The sequence below is a fragment of the Temnothorax americanus genome, unplaced genomic scaffold, assembly GCF_048541705.1.
Source record: "Temnothorax americanus isolate GAGA-0224 unplaced genomic scaffold, ASM4854170v1 Scaffold28, whole genome shotgun sequence".
Lineage (NCBI taxonomy): Eukaryota > Metazoa > Arthropoda > Insecta > Hymenoptera > Formicidae > Temnothorax > Temnothorax americanus.
Genome location: NW_027509421.1, coordinates 456,850 through 476,752, shown reverse-complemented (window position 1 = coordinate 476,752; position 19,903 = coordinate 456,850). Strand labels below are relative to the sequence as shown.

The 19,903-nt window shown below is 43.4% G+C and overlaps 1 protein-coding gene across 10 annotated transcripts in view; it reads left to right on the top strand.

Moving 5' to 3' along the window:
* The window catches only part of LOC143899662 (growth factor receptor-bound protein 14), a 251,125-nt gene extending 231,633 nt beyond the window's left edge, over positions 1–19,492 (top strand). For all 10 annotated transcript variants that reach the window (XM_077410092.1, XM_077410091.1, XM_077410093.1 and 7 more), the window contains 3 exons: positions 8,211–8,479; positions 12,220–12,313; positions 12,816–19,492. In XM_077410092.1, coding sequence (XP_077266218.1) covers positions 8,211–8,479; positions 12,220–12,313; positions 12,816–13,085 — 633 coding nt within the window. In that variant the 3' untranslated portion in view covers positions 13,086–19,492. The remainder of the gene's footprint in view (positions 1–8,210; positions 8,480–12,219; positions 12,314–12,815) is intronic.
* Positions 19,493–19,903: the final 411 nt, after the last annotated feature.

Genomic DNA, 19,903 nt, shown 5'->3' with positions numbered 1-19,903 from the left:
TAGGAAACTTGTTGCGGCTGTAAAGTCGGAATATTTTAGCTCGACTAGGGTGCTAGTTAACGAGGAGAAGAGCGACTCAGTCTATTAGCGTTTTATTTAATACATGATGGTCTCCCTTTTCTTCGTAATTGTTACGCACCATCATGATGGACCTTGGGGAAAAAAAATGATATCGCGCAAATTATGCTTCAACGCGCGATTAATTCGGATGAATCTGGTTTCTGCGTTGTGCTTTGTGGCGAAATTCGCGTTCACGAATCCGTAAAAGTATATTGATTACGAGAAAAGACCTTTCTTTTATGCGTAAAAGCCCGTATTGTTATCCCGCATTTGACGCCAATACGATAATATTCGATGTTCTGCAACTACAACTTCGATATCCATTGTATGCAATAACTACAAGTCAGATTCGGACGTTTGCAACTTTTAAAATTAAAATAGATACATAAAATACAAATTACGGACTTAAAAAATTCAGAGTGTCTATAAATATGTTTTCTTCTTTCGCCTCCTCGTATATGTGTTATCGCATCGATAGATAGCCGATCAAATTAGAGATATTCAGAGCATGTTTTCTTTTCTTCGAGGAATCGCCATCGATTGTCAAAGCCATCAAAGGAATCGTTTTTTGCTCCTCTGCGGTTACCGCGATCGTCTCCAGATTGATGTCAGCCAGGTTGTCTGCCTCTGCCTTTAAGCTCTTTGTCCGTGTTCGCCATGAAGTGGAGGAAAGTACCTCGCGCATGAAAGAAACGCATGTTCCGCTCGCGCTCGAGTGCGGGACGACAGTTTTTGCATAATTTTACGTCAATCATCGGCCCGTAGCCCGGTGGATGGAACTCCGCGGTGGTTGCGCAACGACGACGATAGGGATCTCTTGAAAAGCCGAGAAACCGCATGCACTGCCAGCTCGGCCAGCCGTTCGCGTAATTTGTCTTTGTTCGACGATGCGACCGAGCTAATGTCGGCGGGCGGCCTGGGTTCTTCCATTATTTCAGAATGAGAACTTCGTCTTCGCTTCCTCTCTCTGCGCCGGACGTGTTCCCAAGCGAATCGCCGCGGGCACAATTAACGTCTATCTAAACTACCGGTCGACTACTACCTGAGACCGAGCGTATCCGATGCAATTTAGGAGATGTCCTCTCCTCTTCTTCTCCTATGTGTCCTCCGCAACTAGCGAAGCTGCGCCACGGCGACGGGGACGGCGACGTTGCACCGACGACGGCTTTGTGACAGTAATTCGCCTTTGTTCGATAACCTCGGACAATTAATACCGAGTTGCTCGTGCGTCATCGTGCAAATCGCACGATAGCGGCCCGTCGCTGCCGGCGACAGATCGTTGCGTAATACCCTGTGCATGGGGATGTCATAACGCGGCAATCGTCGATGGCGGAAGCGTATCGCCTCGCGGTTCTTTCGTCTCCTTTTCAGAGCCGGCTAAATTATGCCAGACGTAATTTCGTACTCGTATAAAATCCTTCCGCATTGTTGTCCCGCCTTACTTTTCCTCTCTTTACGACGAATAGCCACGAATTGTCTCTCTTCCCGCCCTTATCCTCCGGTCTCGCGATGAAACTGAATGGTTTGCGTAATAAAGTAGCGCCGACAATTTTAGCTCGCACTAATATTCAGGGTTTTAGAGACATAAAAGACGCGCCTTTGACGGACAAAAACTTTCTTAATTTGCGAGCGTCCTTTTAGAGTGCTTTTATTACGAAACTTTCCTACAAAAAATACTTTCCCCCGATAGTTTCCAATATACCACGGCGGGTACGACCTCGAGGGGCAGCTCCAACTCCTAAACGTGACCACATCAGCAACAATGAAGAAACTCATTAAGATTTTTTTTTCGTTTGTTCTACGAATTTGCCAAGTTTCGTTAAAGTTTTGATAGACAGGGGTGGAATGGTTCGCAAACGTTACTGACCAGAGCTGAAATTCGTCGGACTGATGTGATTTCTTTCTTTCTTTTTTGTAGCACCACCCGGGGACGACTTTGAGCCTCGCTGCCTCGTATCGGGGCACGCAGGCGAGCTAGGGGTGCAAGGTAAAGACAAACGGGGGGAGGGGGCGGATAGTATGGGGGGTACCGTATTACGAGGAGACAAGGGGAACAAAAAGCGGCATGCGCAGTAGCGTCGATCGGTGCAAAGCGAGGCAAGCCCCACGTTCGTTCGTTCGCGTTTCTCGGCTACCCGACTCTGTGCAGGGACAGTTGATGGGCGCCTAGCAACAGGCTTGTCAGGGGTTGTCAACCCTAAGTCACGGATCTAGCTATCATTGCACGCTGCTGCTATGCAGTCTTTACTGTAAACGGATTCTGCAAATTTAATTGGCGGAGCAATAGACCCCCAATATTACGAATTTGAGGGTTTTCCCTCAAAGAGGCGAATGCATTCATGTTCCTTTAAGAGATAAATATGGAGTATATGCCATAATATATAAATTAATTAGTACAGAAAAAGTATGTAGAAAATCGTACTGTTTTTCGTGCTTTTGTATTTGAAAAATTAGAATTATTTAAGAACCAAGAGAGGAATGTATTTTATAATTTTATAAAAATTAATATTCTCGAGAAGATTTATATTTGATCGTGATGGAATTTCAAATCTAGTTTGTTAGTAGTTAAATTTTTAGTTAAAATAGTTGCTTTGTTAAGTGTTCTCACGCACAGAGTATTAGCTTATTATTTTCCAAGCATCATTTTTTTACTTCCAAGTTTCAACACCTACTTGCATTTATACAAAAAAGTAATAAACTGTCGAAAACATTGGGACGAATAGGAAATTTCGTGTAAAATCGAATTAGAAATGACATATATTGTTCTAATGCAAGCTTTCAGAAAAGTATTGTCGGATTAAGCTTGTAAGTAAATGCGGAACCGTCATGCTGCGGGTTTGTTTTATTTCTGCAAAATATTAGTCCGAACGTTTCTCGTGTCGCTCTCGATGGTGTGAGGTGGAGGAGGTGGCGTAGCGATAAACCCTCGTGGTGTACTACCGGAAATAGCCTCGATAAACCCTTCCCCGCGTATCTCTCGGCAATGCCGACCGACCGACCGACCGGCCGGTGTTTTCCGAGTATAAATATAATGGAAACCGACGTGAAAGTTTTCCGCACATATAGTTTTGCGTGCGCTTCGAAGGAATCCTTTTGTCTCTTCGGTCGTGTAACCAGCAACGCGTCCACGTGGCCGATAGCGATACGGCCGGTCGCCGGTGGGATCGATATCACGCGAGTCGAGTCGCGAGTCTCCAGGTGCAATCTCCCACTTCTCTCCCTCCTTCTTTGACGGCTTTATCTTCGACCGTCGTTGACCCTCTACATTATTATGCAAGAGCCGTACGAACTCGCGACGCTCGCGAGACACCGCGTGTTTGTGAGAGCTTCGACATCAGAGAGAAGCGAGCTTTTACCTGTCTTCTTTATCCCTAATGTAAACAGAAGACGTGATATCAATTAACATTACGCACATATAAGTACATATAATTTTGTTGGAAATCTGTTGGATCCTCCCAACAACACCGTAATTTTAATTGATCAGGTTTCTTGAATTCGGAGGATCGATCTTCGAATTGAAAAAATATTTTAATATCTTACTGTAGAGTTTTTTTTACTCTTGCTGTGATTAAATAATAACGCGTTAAAAACTCGGTTTTATGAGCATTTTACCTCGTTTATGACTATATACGCTCTCGGCGCATTACGCTATCACACGGCTACGAAGCGAGATAGTAACCCAGTAACACGCGGAAAGAACGACTATTGATCGGTCGATGCGTCTCTAATCGGTAACCGCCAGGCTGTTCCGCAGTGAAGATCGAAGTTTCCAAAAGTTGAAAAAGACGCTGGTTCACCTTTTGGCGTTGCAATTTATCAGTATCGCCTGAGAGAGATTAGAGCTTCTAAAATGATAGAGCTGTATTCTATATATATATGTACTATAGGCCTTCAATATAATTGTTATCGTATCTTATTTAAATGAAAAGAGATTAGAATAATTCATAAAATAATTATTTAAAGCCTTTAACATAAAAATCGGTTACTTCTTGCACTATTCTCTTGCTGTATTGCAAACTTATCATTTTATATTGCACAAAATAATTATCTGTACATCTGGCTTTATATTATGCGTGTTATTTTATTTTTATTGACTTATATAAGACGTGAGCGACAAACTGCGAAATCGCGAGGATAATTAACCGGGCAGAATTTATCTCATTTGCTGATTCCTCATACTCCGCTCAGCAGACACTGGCGTGGCAACTAGCAGCCATGCAGCTCTGGGTAAAACGATACCAGCAGTCAAATGGGAGGGATGCTTTTATCGGTCGTAAAACAACGTTAGGCATCCACGATAACGAGGGAGTCGCGAAATGCTGTCGAAACGGCGAAGGAGCGGAGGAGAGATGGCGAGCGAAGGGAAATCCAATCGCTGGTGGAACATACACGTGATATTCTGAGAAGCGCATACACGCACGTCGTTGTCGCGACGTGCAATATCACCTCGCAATTTCGTAATATCACCGTTACATTGGCGACAATTTAAAATGTCGTTAAGCGAAGTAATGCGACGGAGTGGTACTCCGGGGAAAAGTATTCACCCGCGAAACACTGATAATCTCGCGAGTCAGCGAAGTTTCGTTACGAGGGGAAAGTCATGATCTCGAGGATGATTTTGGGTATATCGTGAAACGAATCAACGAATCAATTGAAATTCAGTAAAGAATTTTTGTGATGTAGTTTTATAAGTTTATTTTAATCGCATTTAATCTTAGTGTATTATTACAATAAATATTAATATTAATTATTTTTTTAATTTTTGTTAAAAGTTACGAAATTGTGTTGTTTTACATTATAATCTCTCTCTCTCTCTCTCTCTCTCTCTCTCTCTCTCTCTCTCTCTCTCTCTCTCTCTCTCTCTCTCTCTCTCTCTCTCTCTCTCTCTCTCTCTCTCTCTCTCTCTCTCTCTCTCTCTCTCTCTCTCAAGTCCTATTACTCGTGTCCGAGCGTGGTGACTTCTCTTCATATACATGCGTTGCGCACGTGGATTATACACATTGTATATGGAACCTACAGTTTAACGCCGATTTCGAACGGCAATTTTTTAGAGAAGTTCTCGTGGCAAGACATACTCTCGGTGGTATGCCATTGCCTTCCGAGAGGAGAACGAGCGAATAAAATTTTCTAGCTCTACCGGGAATCGAATCCGGGTCCTTTGGCTCAATAGACCAGTGCGCTGTCTACTAGGCCACGCTCGTCCACATTATAATACATGGTTGTATTTTTTTCTAATGCATAATTATTCAAGAAGGATAATTACGTTGCTTTTTCAATAACATTATTAAGTGTTTAACGATTTTTTTATGAATAAAGAATGTTAAGAGAACTTTGGGGATATGCACAGACAATGAATCTTTGCGCTCCTCGTTTATTTTTAAATGCGTTTTAGCAGAACTCGAAAACTTGAGATAACTGTCTAATCTAAATGTTTAATGTCGAAGTCTAGTAAATTGGGTGAAGAGCTCGTAATATAGCTTGTCGATGCACCGACGATTTTTATGTCCTTTGCGAGGTGACGTCGACTTTCCATAAGCGACATAACGAAATTCCTTTACGAGGGGAAATGTGCTATGAGGGGTGGGCGCGGGCGGCGCGGTGGTCGTGCAACCGGGACGCGTCATTTCCGACGGCTAACGCTTCGTGTAGAGATTGATCGAACGACGAGGGGGTTGACGAGGATAAGAGGGAGGAAGGGCGGAGAACGTTATCCGCTGCACAGAGTCGTAAACTTCGAAGGAGCTTGTAATAACGATAAAACACGACGAGGAAGCCTGGCCGAGCCAGGAAAAGCTCTATCTCTCTCTCTCTCTCTCTCTCTCTCCCTCTTGCTCTCCTCTATGTGTTTAAACCGACGAAGTTGGGCCGGAAGTAGTAAACTCACCCGGAACCCGGGGGCTCGCCGCGTTAACTTCGCTCGTCGGACATTCTTTAAAATATTATATACACGTGGCCGGACTTAGATTGGTCTGGGCTGCGCCGCCAGGCTTTAACGCTAAACGTTCGTCCTGATATCGCTCAGTGTACCGTGTAAAAATCAATTTTACCTGCAGAAGTCTTCCTGATAGTACACCGTTATTAACTTTTTGTTGTATCTGCGATACTCAACACCTTCAACTTCTTTTATTTACTGTTTAAATAACGTAAGCGAGCGAGAGGGAATGGATAAAACAGTAAGTAACGAGTATTCAAGGCTGATTTTTTTCTTGAAGAATTCATGAAAAAAATATTGAAAAGAAAACATAAAAATATCTACACATTTTTACATGTTATATCCAGAATATTATTTGTATTATATTATTATATAATTATGTATGTAATGTATTATTGTATTATTGTTAAATTATAAAAAATAATAACGAGGAAGAAGTCTCATACATGAGATAGATTTCTCTTCAGTGTCTTTGTAACACGGTTTCTAAATTGCCGGGGCATATCGGGTCACTCCGGTGTCAAGGCCACACCGGCCAGGATGAAAGCCTATCGCCTATCGTAGATACTTCTATCTCTTTCTTTGTTCTCTCTCTCTCTCTCTCTCTCTCTCTTTCTCTCTTTCTCTCTCTCTCCGGAGAGAAAGATGGGACGTATAACTGGAGAGAGCCGGTTGAACATCGATCGCGGCCGGCCACGTTACGGGCGTATGCTCGGGGCCGCGCACCGGCTTTCCCGGTTTCCGGGCTCCTGAAAGCACCCTCGAGTTCTCGTTCTACGGTAATTCTCCGGTTGATGAGGAACGCCTAACCCCTCTCTTCTCCCCCATATCTCTCACTGTCTTTCTCTCTTTCGCTCTCTCTCTCTCTCTCTCTCTCTCTCTCTCTCTCTCTCTCTCTCTCTCTCTCTCTCTCTCTCTCTCTCTCTCTCTCTCTCTCTCTCTCTCTTTCTCTCTCTCTCCCTCCCTCTCTCTCTCCCCCGTAATTCTCTCCCTCGTACGTACTCGCGCCGCGAGCGTATATTTATTTTAACGACCGACTAATCCACTACGTGCGTTCCAGCTTTTTGCTCGTTATCAAGGACCTAAAGAGCGAGGGGATAGCGTGGAGGTTGCTTATGCGACGACGCAAATTATCCTTCGGGATACGTCCACACTGGGCTTCCAATATACCGTTACCGTCAGATATCCGGATATAATTTACGTTTGAAATTTCGGAATATAGACGCCGAATACCCACGGCTTTGATCGGCGCTGTGAAATTAGATGTCACAGGTGCTCTCGAGGCACAATTTCAAAATCGTGAAATGTGGTTTCGATAAGTATGATTCTGGGATACATCCGAATGCTAGAAATTGCAGGTATTTTCATCCACGGGATCTCAATCGTACTCCATTATTGTAAAGGTGTTCCAAGCTATCTCGATAACGCTTGCGATCGTCTCGCGCGTTCGGGCATCGGTGTTCTTTATCCGCGTCGATTGTGGAATCGCGGTTCGTGGAAAGAGTTCCGCGGAGAAAATTATTGCCGGGGCGGGCGGCGATGAGTTATCGTTTGCGATTGTTACCGGCTGTGTATCGCGTTCGGGCCATAATTTTACGGGAGATTCGCGGGGCGCGGTTTATTCGCCAATGGATCACCGAGAGAGCGGAAGGGATGGAAACAGGAAGAGAATTCGCTCTCTCCTTCCTCTTTCTCTCGCCCTGCAGGACGAGTTATTTACCGGACTGGAAACCACCCGCGCTTCTAATCCCAAATAAAAGCGTTTGGCGGCAGCCCGGAACGGGCTCGCCCCCTTCATCGCCCTCGCTCGTAAAGGACGGGCTTCCGTTTGCCAGGAGATGAACGTCGAAACGCTCAAACTCACGTTCATACTCGGGATATAGATGGACGTATTTATCCGGGGATCATTGAGCACGCTGAAACTCCGGTGTATCGCATCGTTCACCGGGAACATATCCATATGTATCCATGTGATAATAAACTGTTTTGAAAAAAATCGCGGCGATTCTTCTCGTTAAATAAAAGATTTTTCTCAATATATGTGGATACTGATATGTAATAATTGTTTTAGAATTGCTCATGGAGAACGGAATTTTCTCAATCGATATCGAAGACTTTATTTAAATGAAATCTTGGTTTAAGTTTCAGCTTTTGAAGGTATCAGTGCAAGATGAATGTTTAAGAAAAAACGAATGATCAAATCCCTTTTTTGTTGCAGGAATCGATACGATCACGCGTGGCGATGGATTTTACCGGTAGCGTGGGCAGGATAGTCGAGGATCCTAAGGAAGCCAAGGACATAGCCGAAAACGAAGGCATGGTCTGGCGACGGAGATGGCGGCCGTTTTCGCGAACACCACCGGGATGCGCCATGATGAGGCTGCACGGCCTCGATGCCGGTATACACGTTCTTCAGCCTTGGTTCCACGGCGGCCTCAAGAGGGATGTCGCGGCGGCTATTATAAGGGATCACGGCAGCGTCGACGGGTAAGTTCAATCTTGTCGATTAATCAACTTCTGAAGTCAATTTCGCGAAAAATACGATTTAAATTTCGAAGTGAATTAAATAGATCGCAAAGTTTTATTCTTCGTTCTAGTCTGTGGAAGTTGCTGAGATATAACTCAAAATTATATATAATTAAAAGTCTGAAAAAGATTCTGCTTATACTTAATTATACATACATACATATATATATATATATGTATAATTAAGTATATCTATAATTAAGTATCTTAGTAATCTTCAAATATATATATATTCAACACTACACTTGTGGAGGTACGCTGCTTCTCTCTCGCCTAATCGCGGTCACGCCCGCGATTGATAACGCGTCGTCGCAACAGCGGCATCGTCATTGTAATGATCTAATGATGCTGCCCGAAAATTCCCGATCGTGCCGATGCTAACGACGATAACCGTCATCATCCGGGCGGGAGAGGGTCCCGCCTCAAACCGGTTGAGAGTTACGACCTCGAAGCTGCTAGCGCGGGCGACATGCCTGGCTGACGCTTGCGTAATCCTCGCGATTATTATGAGCGATCGTAAATCACGATGAATTCCTATCGAGCATACTTTGTTTCTTTCGCCCACCTCCGCTTCTCGTCTCTCTGTTATTTTAGTATCTTATTATTTGCTAATTCGCTCGCGGCTGTTCGCCGTATTTGAATTTTAATCGCGATATCGCGGACTCGATCGTCGACTGTGTTTTCTTATGCAGGGTAATGCTTTGCCGGTACATTCTAATAATAACGCGGATATTTTTTTTTGTTAACCTAAAGTTTATAAGAGAATATTATGTATAAACAATAAATTACGTACATGCAGAAACTTGAGAGAAAAGAAACATCGACAAAAATGAAGTTCATTAGATATAGCACTTTATTATGTAAAATGCTTCTTCTTCCATGTTGTTCCTTATTATATTTTAGATAGAGTCATCTTCAGAACGTAATAAATCTTTCACCATTTCGTCTCCTCTCACCAGTTGTGCCTTTTTATTTATTTTTTATTTTTTTTCCTCTCTCTCTCACTGGCTCTATGCCATTTTGTCCTGGGTCGAATCCGTCACCGCGTACCATATTGACCCTTGCATTTAACCCATATTAACCTGGTAATCTCAGCGAGCGTTACACGTGTGGACACGCCCTTGAAACGTTAGGAAATTATTAATATCTTAAATCAGATTTCATTATGTTCGCGTAGGCAATCTCGAGAGACGGGGCATTGCTTCCCGGAGTGTGAATTATATATGAGTGTATGGACGGGGCAGAGTCATAGATGCGTGATAATCTTTAACAGTTGATGAGGACAGTGTAGTTTCAAGGTATAACAATACAGAAAAAAATAGAGAAAAGAAGGGGGACATTTCTAAAACTGCACGAGCTCAAGTAAGTGAGTTGCACCGCTAATATAATTCTAACGACTTGCGTATCGTGTTTCTTTCTCGTGTCTCTCTCTGGTCGCTTGCCTAACGAGTATACATCTCATCCAACGATCGAGTCCACGTCTCCGGCACGTCGATCATCCATCGGTGACCTCCTCTCGCGGGCGGTCACGACCCGAACGAGCGGCGCGCGCGGCGGCGTTTTGCCGATATTCCGGTTTGTCGCTCGTCCTCTCCTCTTATCTCTTCCTTGGTCCTCGATCTCATCTTTTATTCGCCGTACTAGCGCCGGGAATCGCGGATAAATGGTTAATTAACGACTCTCTCCATCTATCTCGTCGCGCTTAGCCGTGGGTAATTGAGTGCTCGGGGATCACGTAGTTGTCTCCGGGTTTTACGTTCGTTCAGGGGCCGGGCCCTTGCATAAATTTGCATAATCTCGATCGTACACCCGCCTCGCCGCCTCCGCCGTATTCTCTTCCTCGTCTTTTCTCTCTTCATCTCGACAATGACGCGGAAAAAGGAGAAGGGGAGAAGCGGTGAGAGAGTCCCGCCTTGTGTCTTCCTACCTGGCACTCGCGAGTTTCTTCACTCTTCGTGAGTTCCCGTTGTCTCGTGTCACGATCGTCGTCGTCGTCGTCGTTAGATGCAAAAAACCTTCTAATCGATTCCGCCCCGGGCATTGTCTACTAATCGCCATTTGTCTCTCTCGATGTTGCGAGTTAGCTCGGGCAGCTCGTGAGATAGAGAGGACATATCCTAGCGACGGACGTCAGGCCCCTTTGTACTATATGAGAGCCCTCCTATAAGGATAACATCGTTATCCTCTAACTCGGGATAGTTCTTGGACATTACCGTTCCGTAGCCGGAGTTACGAGTCACCACTGCCGGTATGTTATCTGCCTGCCTGGCGGACGTGGAATATTCACTCGCATGAATATTCCATTGGACGAGCATTGGGGTTGATGAGAGACGATACCGGACATTAGCAAACGTTATCGTCACTACACATGAATAATCCGGGCGAGATACTAAAAAAAATGGGCCGCCCGAGTGCGATCTCGCATCGCGATTCTCCGATTCTTTTTCCCCAAGAATTTAGCCTTACAATAGATAGTAAACACGACACATTATTTCAAGGAAATGCTAATCTGATGGATGATACTTAAGATTTTGTCGAGGAAAGTAATAACGTTCTTTACAATAAAATAATTTTTTTACTTTATATATAGGGATTTCAGGATTGTTACGAATTAATTATCAAAATAGTTTAAGCATTAAGCATTTCTTCCAATTTATGAAATAACGAATCGCTTCGTACAAAAATTACGTAAATAACAATGAATTTCCTGTGAACATATCGTGCCGTTGTGCTGCGTAATATTTGTTAACGACCGCGTCGTGTAGTATCAAATATTTATCGGAAGAGGGCAATGGGCATGTGCTTGATGATATTTTATCGCAAAAGGGACCGCAAGTCTCTCTTTTCGGCGACAGCGGCAACGGGATTTTTCAATGCGAGAGTGCCAGAAAGGAAGCGAGAACCGTTTCTTCCACTTGGAGTTTTACGATCGCGTGGCCGCGTTGCGATCGTTTTACGACGCGACTCTCTCTCTCTCTCTCTCTCTCTCTCTCTCTCTCTCTCTCTCTCTCTCTCTCTCTCTCTCTCTCTCCCCCCCTCTCTTTCTTCTTTCTCGCTGCAACCGATCTGCCTCGTGACCGACCGGTCGGTCTTGTCCTCGTCGTTGCATCCCCCTGACCTCCATCTTCGCCCCTCGCCTCTGCCGTCTTTTTTAAACCACTCTACTCGTCCCGCTGCCTTTTACGACCATACTAATTTATACTGTGATACGCCTGGACGAGCCGTAGTCTCGCCATCCTCCCCGGTATCAAACATCTAGGCACCCGGTGCAGCGTGCTGGTCTCTGCATGCTGCAAAAAGCACAGCTATCTCTCCTGAATCTCCCGACTAGTCCTGTATTCAGATATCGTCTGACTAAGCAGCTCTTAACCCTTTTTCTTACTCGGTCTCTGGTATACGTATATCATTTGAATGTTTCTAGAAAACTTGAAAGTTACGGTGAGAGATAGTACGTGCCCCACCAAGCAATGTAAATTTTTCATGAACGTACCGACGTCGCTATTATTGTAAAATCAATACCGATTATCTATTTGGATCGTGTAAAAAAAGAACTATTATTAAAATTATTCAATTAACTTCGATCTCTGAGAAATAAATTTTATAGAAAAAAATCGAAAAAGTTGACTCAAGCCTTAATGCTATAACTACATTTTTGTCGCGTCTTTCAAAATTCTAAAATATTCTGTTTTCTGTACTTTCAGCGTGTTTCTGGTCAGAGAGAGCAAGAGCAATCCTGGGGCCTTCGTGCTGACCTATAAGTACAACGACAAGGTTTTTCACGCGCAAATCCAGCCCGTAAGTATCCGCGTTTGATCAATAATTAGTCGAGGATCTTTTTTGCGGTCGAGTTAACTTCGCGGCGATTAAACGCGAAAAAAGTTTCTCTGATCGTTTACTTTAAAACCAAAGCCATCTCTCTCTCGTGAGCGAATTGCTAACACAAACTCCTAAAAAAAGAAGTTCCAATCTTTTGAATTAATTCTGTCGGATAAACCGATATTACGGATCCTATTTCCTATTTCAATATTAACCATACCAGTGTTATTTAATGCAATAAATCAATTCCCAACACATCAGTTACAGCGGTTTCTAGAGATTCGATAACAGAGTTTTCTAGCTATTTTTAAATCTCTGTCGATCCTTATTCTTGTCGTCTGAAAAAGTACGCGCTGTTTTTTCATGCTGTGAATCATTCTATTCGATTTGAGATTTTTTCGGGCAACTTCGTAATATCTTTCTTTAATAGATTATATTTATATATAATATTAACTTCCCATCCCCGAATTGGTCCTTTCAGATCTTTGATGAGCGTCGCAACTGCTGGCTATACACCCTCGATAAGGGAACGACCAAGTTCTACGATCTACTACAGCTGGTCGAATTCTATCAGTTGAACGCGGGCTCGTTGCCTACCCGGCTAACTCACTACGTGCAGAACGGAGTGAAACCGCCGTTGCACAAGCCAGAGGACGGCGGGGCGTCACCGTCGCCGCCCGAGAGCAGTAGCCAGCGGATCAACAGCACCGACAAGGCCGCCGAACCAAGCGGTAACTCGAGCAGCATTTGAGTATAGGACAGTCAGCGACCCGTTAGTGTTGTCGACGGCGCTCGCCTGCTTACCGTTTGCGCCATTACCAACGGGCCCCTCGACCCCGCCACCATCACCGACAACATCGTGATGGTGCACCGTAGCAACAGCAACAACAATCGTCCGGGGAACAACAGCAACGGTGGCGGCGACAACGGAAATCGCGGCGACGTTCGCGCGACACGATCGGGTTGCTGGAACCTGTGTTTCTGCAGTTACAACAAATGGGATTTGTAGCGCGATCAGCAACAGCAGTAGCAAAAGCAGCAGGATGATGTTCAAGCGGACGCGAAGACATATGGTTGTTTCGTTAGTGAGAGAGAGAAGCAAGAAGAAAAGAAATGGAACGACGAGAGCGAAGGAGAAGAAGCGGTACGGCTTGAGCATCATCCATCGTTGAGTCATCCCTCGATCGCGACTCCGACTTCTAATAGCATGTGTATGTGTGTGTGTGTGTGTGTGTGTGTTTGTGTGTGTGTATGTGTGACGTCACTGGGTCGGCTGACCGTGCAACAGAACGACCAATTTTTGGGCGCGAGGCACGCAATAGCGAAGAAAGACACGACCGCCGCGGGAAGGAACCGCAGGATCGCTGTCGCACGAAAAATTCTTCGTTCGTTTCGACTTTTCACGTTTGTTCTGTTGTTTCCGCTCAGTGATGTACAGAGTAGCGCGGCGTCGATGTCCGCTGACAGCGATCCTCACGCGGAAATGAAATCTCTTCGATGTTTTTAATTGTACTGTGTTAGGGAGTCGTCGTGTAAGGATCCATCTTGTCGTCTAGACCTTCCCGAATACCCTCACTCCTCTTTAATTTCCCTTTCAGAGTCTCAGCGATCAAACAAACGCGTCTAGACGATCAAAGAAGCATCGCGTATTCGTTTCTTTATTTTTATTTCCATTTTCTACATGTTCATGTTCGTGCAAGCATGGCGCGTACGATTAGATTGCTAACCGCGCGCGGCGACATCGTCGTTCGCGAAGTTATTCCGTGAGAAGAAAGGAAAAGCGCGCGGGTGTATGCGTGTGGTGATGCGTGTTGTATCATCGGTATGCCTGCGAGAGAGACAGAAGAAGAAAGAAATAGTTAGTGAAGAAAATAGAAGCGTATCGCGAAGTACGATATAGTTGTAGAACTATATCGTAGTAAACCAGCAATACAAGACGAATACAAACACAAAATTTGGTATTTTGCTTGGATGTGAGCGTTTGATTGTGGGGGTATGTATGTGTATATATAAAAAAGAAAGAGATAAATTTTTTTTGTCGTGTGGTCTCCCCCTTTTCCCTTATCTTTTTCACTTGCTTGTTTTTCTTTCTGGCGCACATCGCGCGTACTGAATGTGTTTCTTCTGTTCAGTCGTTTCTCCGAAGAGAATGCGCGACAGAGTCAACCGCGCGATTAGCTACCACACGACTTTGTCGCCTGACGACGACGACGACAACGACGACGGGTTCAAATGACGAGAGAGAATCGACCAAATCGAGAGAGAGGAGAGAGTGCATGAAGCGTCCGCGTGTTCCGTTCATTAGCTGTAAGACTATGGTCAGGCGGAATCACTTGGAAAAACGATAATATTGAGATTCACGATTATTTCCGAGTCCAAGATGTTTAAAATTAAGCGAGACAACTTTGTCGACGGGACAGGAGCAACGGAAATGGAACATAGGTTTCTCGAGGGTATCTCGCATTTTGTTTGCAAAATTTTTATCACGGCTCGGAAACGCGAATTTTCGCTGCGGTACGAAGAGCCCATTACATTAATGAATCTAAGAAATACAATACAATTATAGTGTAAGGATTCTTGACGCGCGCCTACGTCGAGGGCCGAGGAACACGCTCGCGGATTCTCGTGGTATTGTAATAACGCGCGCGCCGAAAAGTTGAAAGCGTGTCCCTTGGCAGATATGATCTCATATTTTACAGATGTTTCGGTTACGTGAGGCATTTGTTGGTTAATACGAATTCGGAAAATGAGGTTAAATTATAATTATTATAAAAATGTGTGGAACGCGTAACATTGAAGTAAGAGAACGAGAGAGAATGAGTGAGAAAGGTTTCAGAAGAAGAAGTGTATGTAAATGTGCAAGAAGGCGAACAAGGAAGAAGTTGCGAGAACGAAGTTGGTCATGTGGTAAAACTGGTAAAACAAAAAGAAAGAGGTATATTTAAATACAAAACAGATATATATACATAATATGTATATGCATGTTCTAAATTGTACAATTTAATTTTATATTCGGGATATATATAAATTATATACTATCGATCGGAAAAAATCGATAGTGCGAAGTTCGTGGTTGCAGCATCACCAGGTGCGAACGTTGTCGTGCATTCTAGATTTATAATGTGGAAGTTTTTAACGTAATAACGATTGTAATGTTTTTCGAATAATAATGTGAAAGTCATTTAAGATAAAGGCGGATTGGCGGGAGCTGGTGGAGCGTGCAGGGTATGGACGCGAAAGAAATTATTTACGCAATGTATTATGATTCGTCGAAAGAACAATACCAAATCCCCTGCCCCTATTTGTATACCTACTTTTTAATGATATATTTTTTCATTGATTATATATTTATTTAACGTCGAACGTAGCGCCTACGCGTCATGTCTTGAAGCGGTAATTTTTTATTTCGAAGAAGTGCAGATCTTACACCGATATATATAACACGTAACAACAGATAATACGAAAAACATACACGTACACGAGACACGGACACAAATTGCATTAAATTTTAGAATATAGTAGCGCTTTATAGAACTAAATATTAGGATAACAAATTCTTCGTGAATGGGTATGAAAAAAAAAACAATCTTCTGTAGGAAGGGTGGCCCGCAAACGCGGCGTTCATCCCCGATCCGTTTGCGTAAACTTCTCCATTTTTCACGAAATTCAAGTTAAAATCGAAATCAACGAAATTACCTCTCGGAATACGCTTATTGCGCGAAAAAAATGAAATTGTCCTTTCGGCCTTTCGTGTAAATATGTCTATTTAGGCCAAAATCCCGCGTCTCCTCTCCAAGTTTCCCTGCCCCTACTATTCCGTCTATCCGTGGCCCGTCGGCTGTTTGAAAATCAACTTTGATAGCGGTTAATCAATCTTGATTCTTCAGGTCGACACCGCGGTGCCCCACTTCTTCTTCTTTCACCCTGTAATCCGAAAAACCGAACGGAAAACGAGACAGACGCCGGGTTCTTGGTGGCCACCAGTGTAAAAGAAGCTATAAATATTATTATTATTAATTAACTACATAAATTATAATAAAATATATTTTGTATTAATGTAGTCACGAATTAATACGGCAAACGCAGTGGTCTGTGAAGAGACTGAATTTAAGTAAGAGAAAACGCAAATTAGTCCCGTGCGAATTTCATCGACGTCTGTTAAGAACAATAAAAATGATCAGGTAACGGAACGTTTAAAATTGTGTTTTTATTTCTATCCCCGGACTAGAGTGTGTTTCGTTGATGTGTTGTATTTTATATTATTTCGGCGCTTTGTTTATTCTATCGCTAAGTGTTGTTGATATAATTTGACAATTTATTTTATCTGTTATCTTTTCCGTCTGTCACCCGAGAAATCGCCTTACTTTTCGTCTTCTTCGTGAAAGCTACTGGCCACAACTTGAAGTGCTTTGTCGCAAGAAACCGAAGCTCGAGCTTGCGTATGCGATCGAATTACCCGCAGACGTTGATGAAACTCACATTGTCACTCCTGGCAAGCGATATATACCGACGCAGAGCGCCGATATCTCGTCGGATTGTTCCTCTAACTAAATCAATCGCACGCGAGTTCGATTGTACACAGACGAAAATTCGAGTCTATAGCGAAACGAGCGACACGAAGGTCCGAACGAACATGTAGTCGCGGCCGCTAGTTCGCTCGCAAGGATAAACGGTAAACGTACAAGTTCCGGCCAGGCTTTTTGCTGTTGCACCCTCGCGCAATCTGCAACACGCAAAGGCAACTTAATTCGTAGAACATACGTGTGTAATACGGTGATTATATCGCCGAGTATATTGTCTATCTGTCCATCGGTGGATCGTGATTGAGAACGAGACAGCAACAATTTTTATTTTTCTATTCTTGTAAGAGACATTACGTTTACTATCTAAATTTGTGATTCGGAAGGTAATTTTTTAGATGTATTTCTTCATTAATTCAAAATTACTGATTTCTAAATTTTAACGAGTTTAAGGATCAAATTGTCGATCTTTTCTGGATTAAAATTCGTGATGTGATTCAAGGTGAAGAGTTTTTCGCGAATTTTTATTTTGGACTTTAACTTCGCGATCGAGTTCGAGTTGTTCGGATACAGAAACTACCCGGTTCGTATCGACAGCATTAGTAGAACTATCTCGCAATGAAAACAAATCCGATAATGGTTGGGGAATGGAACGTGAAAAGCCTTTCCGATCACGATATGTTGAATGTGCAACTATGCGCTACCCGTTCACTAATTACGGATTGCAATCGTAATAATAATAATGATTAATGGCGATCTGGCGCCCGCTCGATTCGCGTTGAACGCGTGTCGCGCACGAATGCGCTTCGGAGCGAAAGAGAGAAAGAGAGAGAGAGAGAGAGAGAGAGAGAGAGAGTGCGTAGATGTGAGATTATTGCTTTGGTTGGAAAATTGCGCGAAAGTGCCCTTGCTGCCCATAATTACTGAGGGAATAAACCCTGAGTCATTTGCGACGTATGAGCCATCGGGCATGACAAATTGAAGATGATACATCTTTTATCCATCTTTTCGACGTTTCCTCGATTTTTTAAATCTAAAAATTCATGTCAGAGGATAATCGGATATTAAAAAAAAAAATAAGTATAATACGGTTATAGAGATATTAACATACAAAACATAAGGATAGTTAGATGTTATGTTCCCTAAAATTTATGATTCATTGTTACCGAGTTATATCATTATTCCACCCAACGGCTCGTGTTAGATAACCAAAGGGACTAATGTTCCATCAATCGACAATCGCCGAGTGCATCCTCAATGACGGCAAGAACCACCAGTACGATAATTTCCGGTACCTGCGGTCAACGAGTATGCGCTCGTGGGCTGAAAACGGGGTCAAACCGTGGTGTGTTTCTCCGTCAGTTCCCCATCGAAACGTTTCAGACCGGAATGACCTCGCTCGAGACAGAGGCGGATTGAACGAAGAAGAGGATGTGTCGTATGCGTGGTTTGCGTGCGTAGATTACGGTGCGTCGGATGCGCCCAACGAAGTTCGCCAAGTTTCAAGCGCGAACGGAACGTGTCAATCGATGTCAACATTACGCCAAAACCGTAAAAGAGCAAACAAAACATCTGCATCGTGTTTTCAGTAGCTAACAGGAAGAGAGCCGAGACGACCGGGAGCAGCAGGGAATACTTTATACAGGGTGTTCACGACAATTACTGTGTTAGAAATCACAAACGATCAAAAGCTAAACGCACAAATTATCGAACTGAGGTCCTCTCTGACTATCATAGAGATTTTCATTCCTATACTAGAAACCGATCGGATGCGATCGGAGGATTTTCCGCAAAAGGATTCGCTCGCTGATCACCGAATTCATCTCTGCTCATTTCGAATCATCCTCCCGATCATTCACAATCGATCCCGCGAATTGCTGTCGTCCACATCGCGGATACGTCCCTGGTTGAAAAAAACACTTCCTCCGGAAGTGGTCTTGATACCCACGGTCCACCGAGATGTTCTGACGATCATTCGGTTATACATTTTGAATCAATAACGGTACATACAGACAATGGGGAGGACTCAAAACGCAACAATTTTCAACAATGGGCACAATCGCGCTGGGTATATTTTCAATGATTATGGGGGACCAACGTTAGCGTGATAATCGGCGGGTCAATGGGCCTATGGTCAATGAGCAATATACTCAACCAGGGGTGTCGCGAGGGATTTCAAGAATCTTTTTTAGGATTCTCCTTTTGTTCTTTAGTATTATAGCGCTCTCACGCGCATATCGTCTTGCAATGCGCAATAATTCGATAAGCATCGTGATCTCTTGAAGCGAATTAACACGAATATCGAAGCTCCAACGAAGAATAGAGTCAACGATGAGCCGACGCCCGCGAGAGTCTCGCCTTCCGAAATCGTTTTAAGGAATTCCCGACGGCTCGCAGCATCCGTTCCATACAACGCACAAACGACAGCACCAAAGTGGTTCGACATATCGACCTCCCCCCGACAAATCGACCCCTCAATCAACCTTCTTGCGCGCAATAATTCGTTTCCTCCGGAACAACAATATTAATCCGCAATAATAATGTTAGCACCTGTAGCGCCGCGAATACGCGAGAGTCATTGTTATATCTTTGTATGAACATTTAATACGCAATAAATATGTATGTCGTCATCCCACTATTCGTACGGGTATACGTTTACTGCCTCGATATCTATATTTGCATAACTGTCTTACATCGTTATCACGTTTCGCATTGCAAGTGAGCATATTTTATCGATAACAAATATTAAATTCCAGGTAGCAAAACGTCTAAAGATGTCTCGATGATATTGGAAACGTCATTAAGACGGAATGCGTCATTTGACGTTACTCTGCTACCTGGGATTTATCTCGTGTATTGCCGCCGTTAGTCGAATGGTTTAAATTCTTGTAATAGGAGGTAATTCTATGGAAAAATAATGTGAAAGAAAATTTCATACCAGTTATCTCGATTAAAAATACATAAGAAACATAATTTTATGTTATACTTTAAAAGATGTATTCTTTTACATTGCAAAGAATAGATTTATAAATTTCTTTCTGTGTGTGAA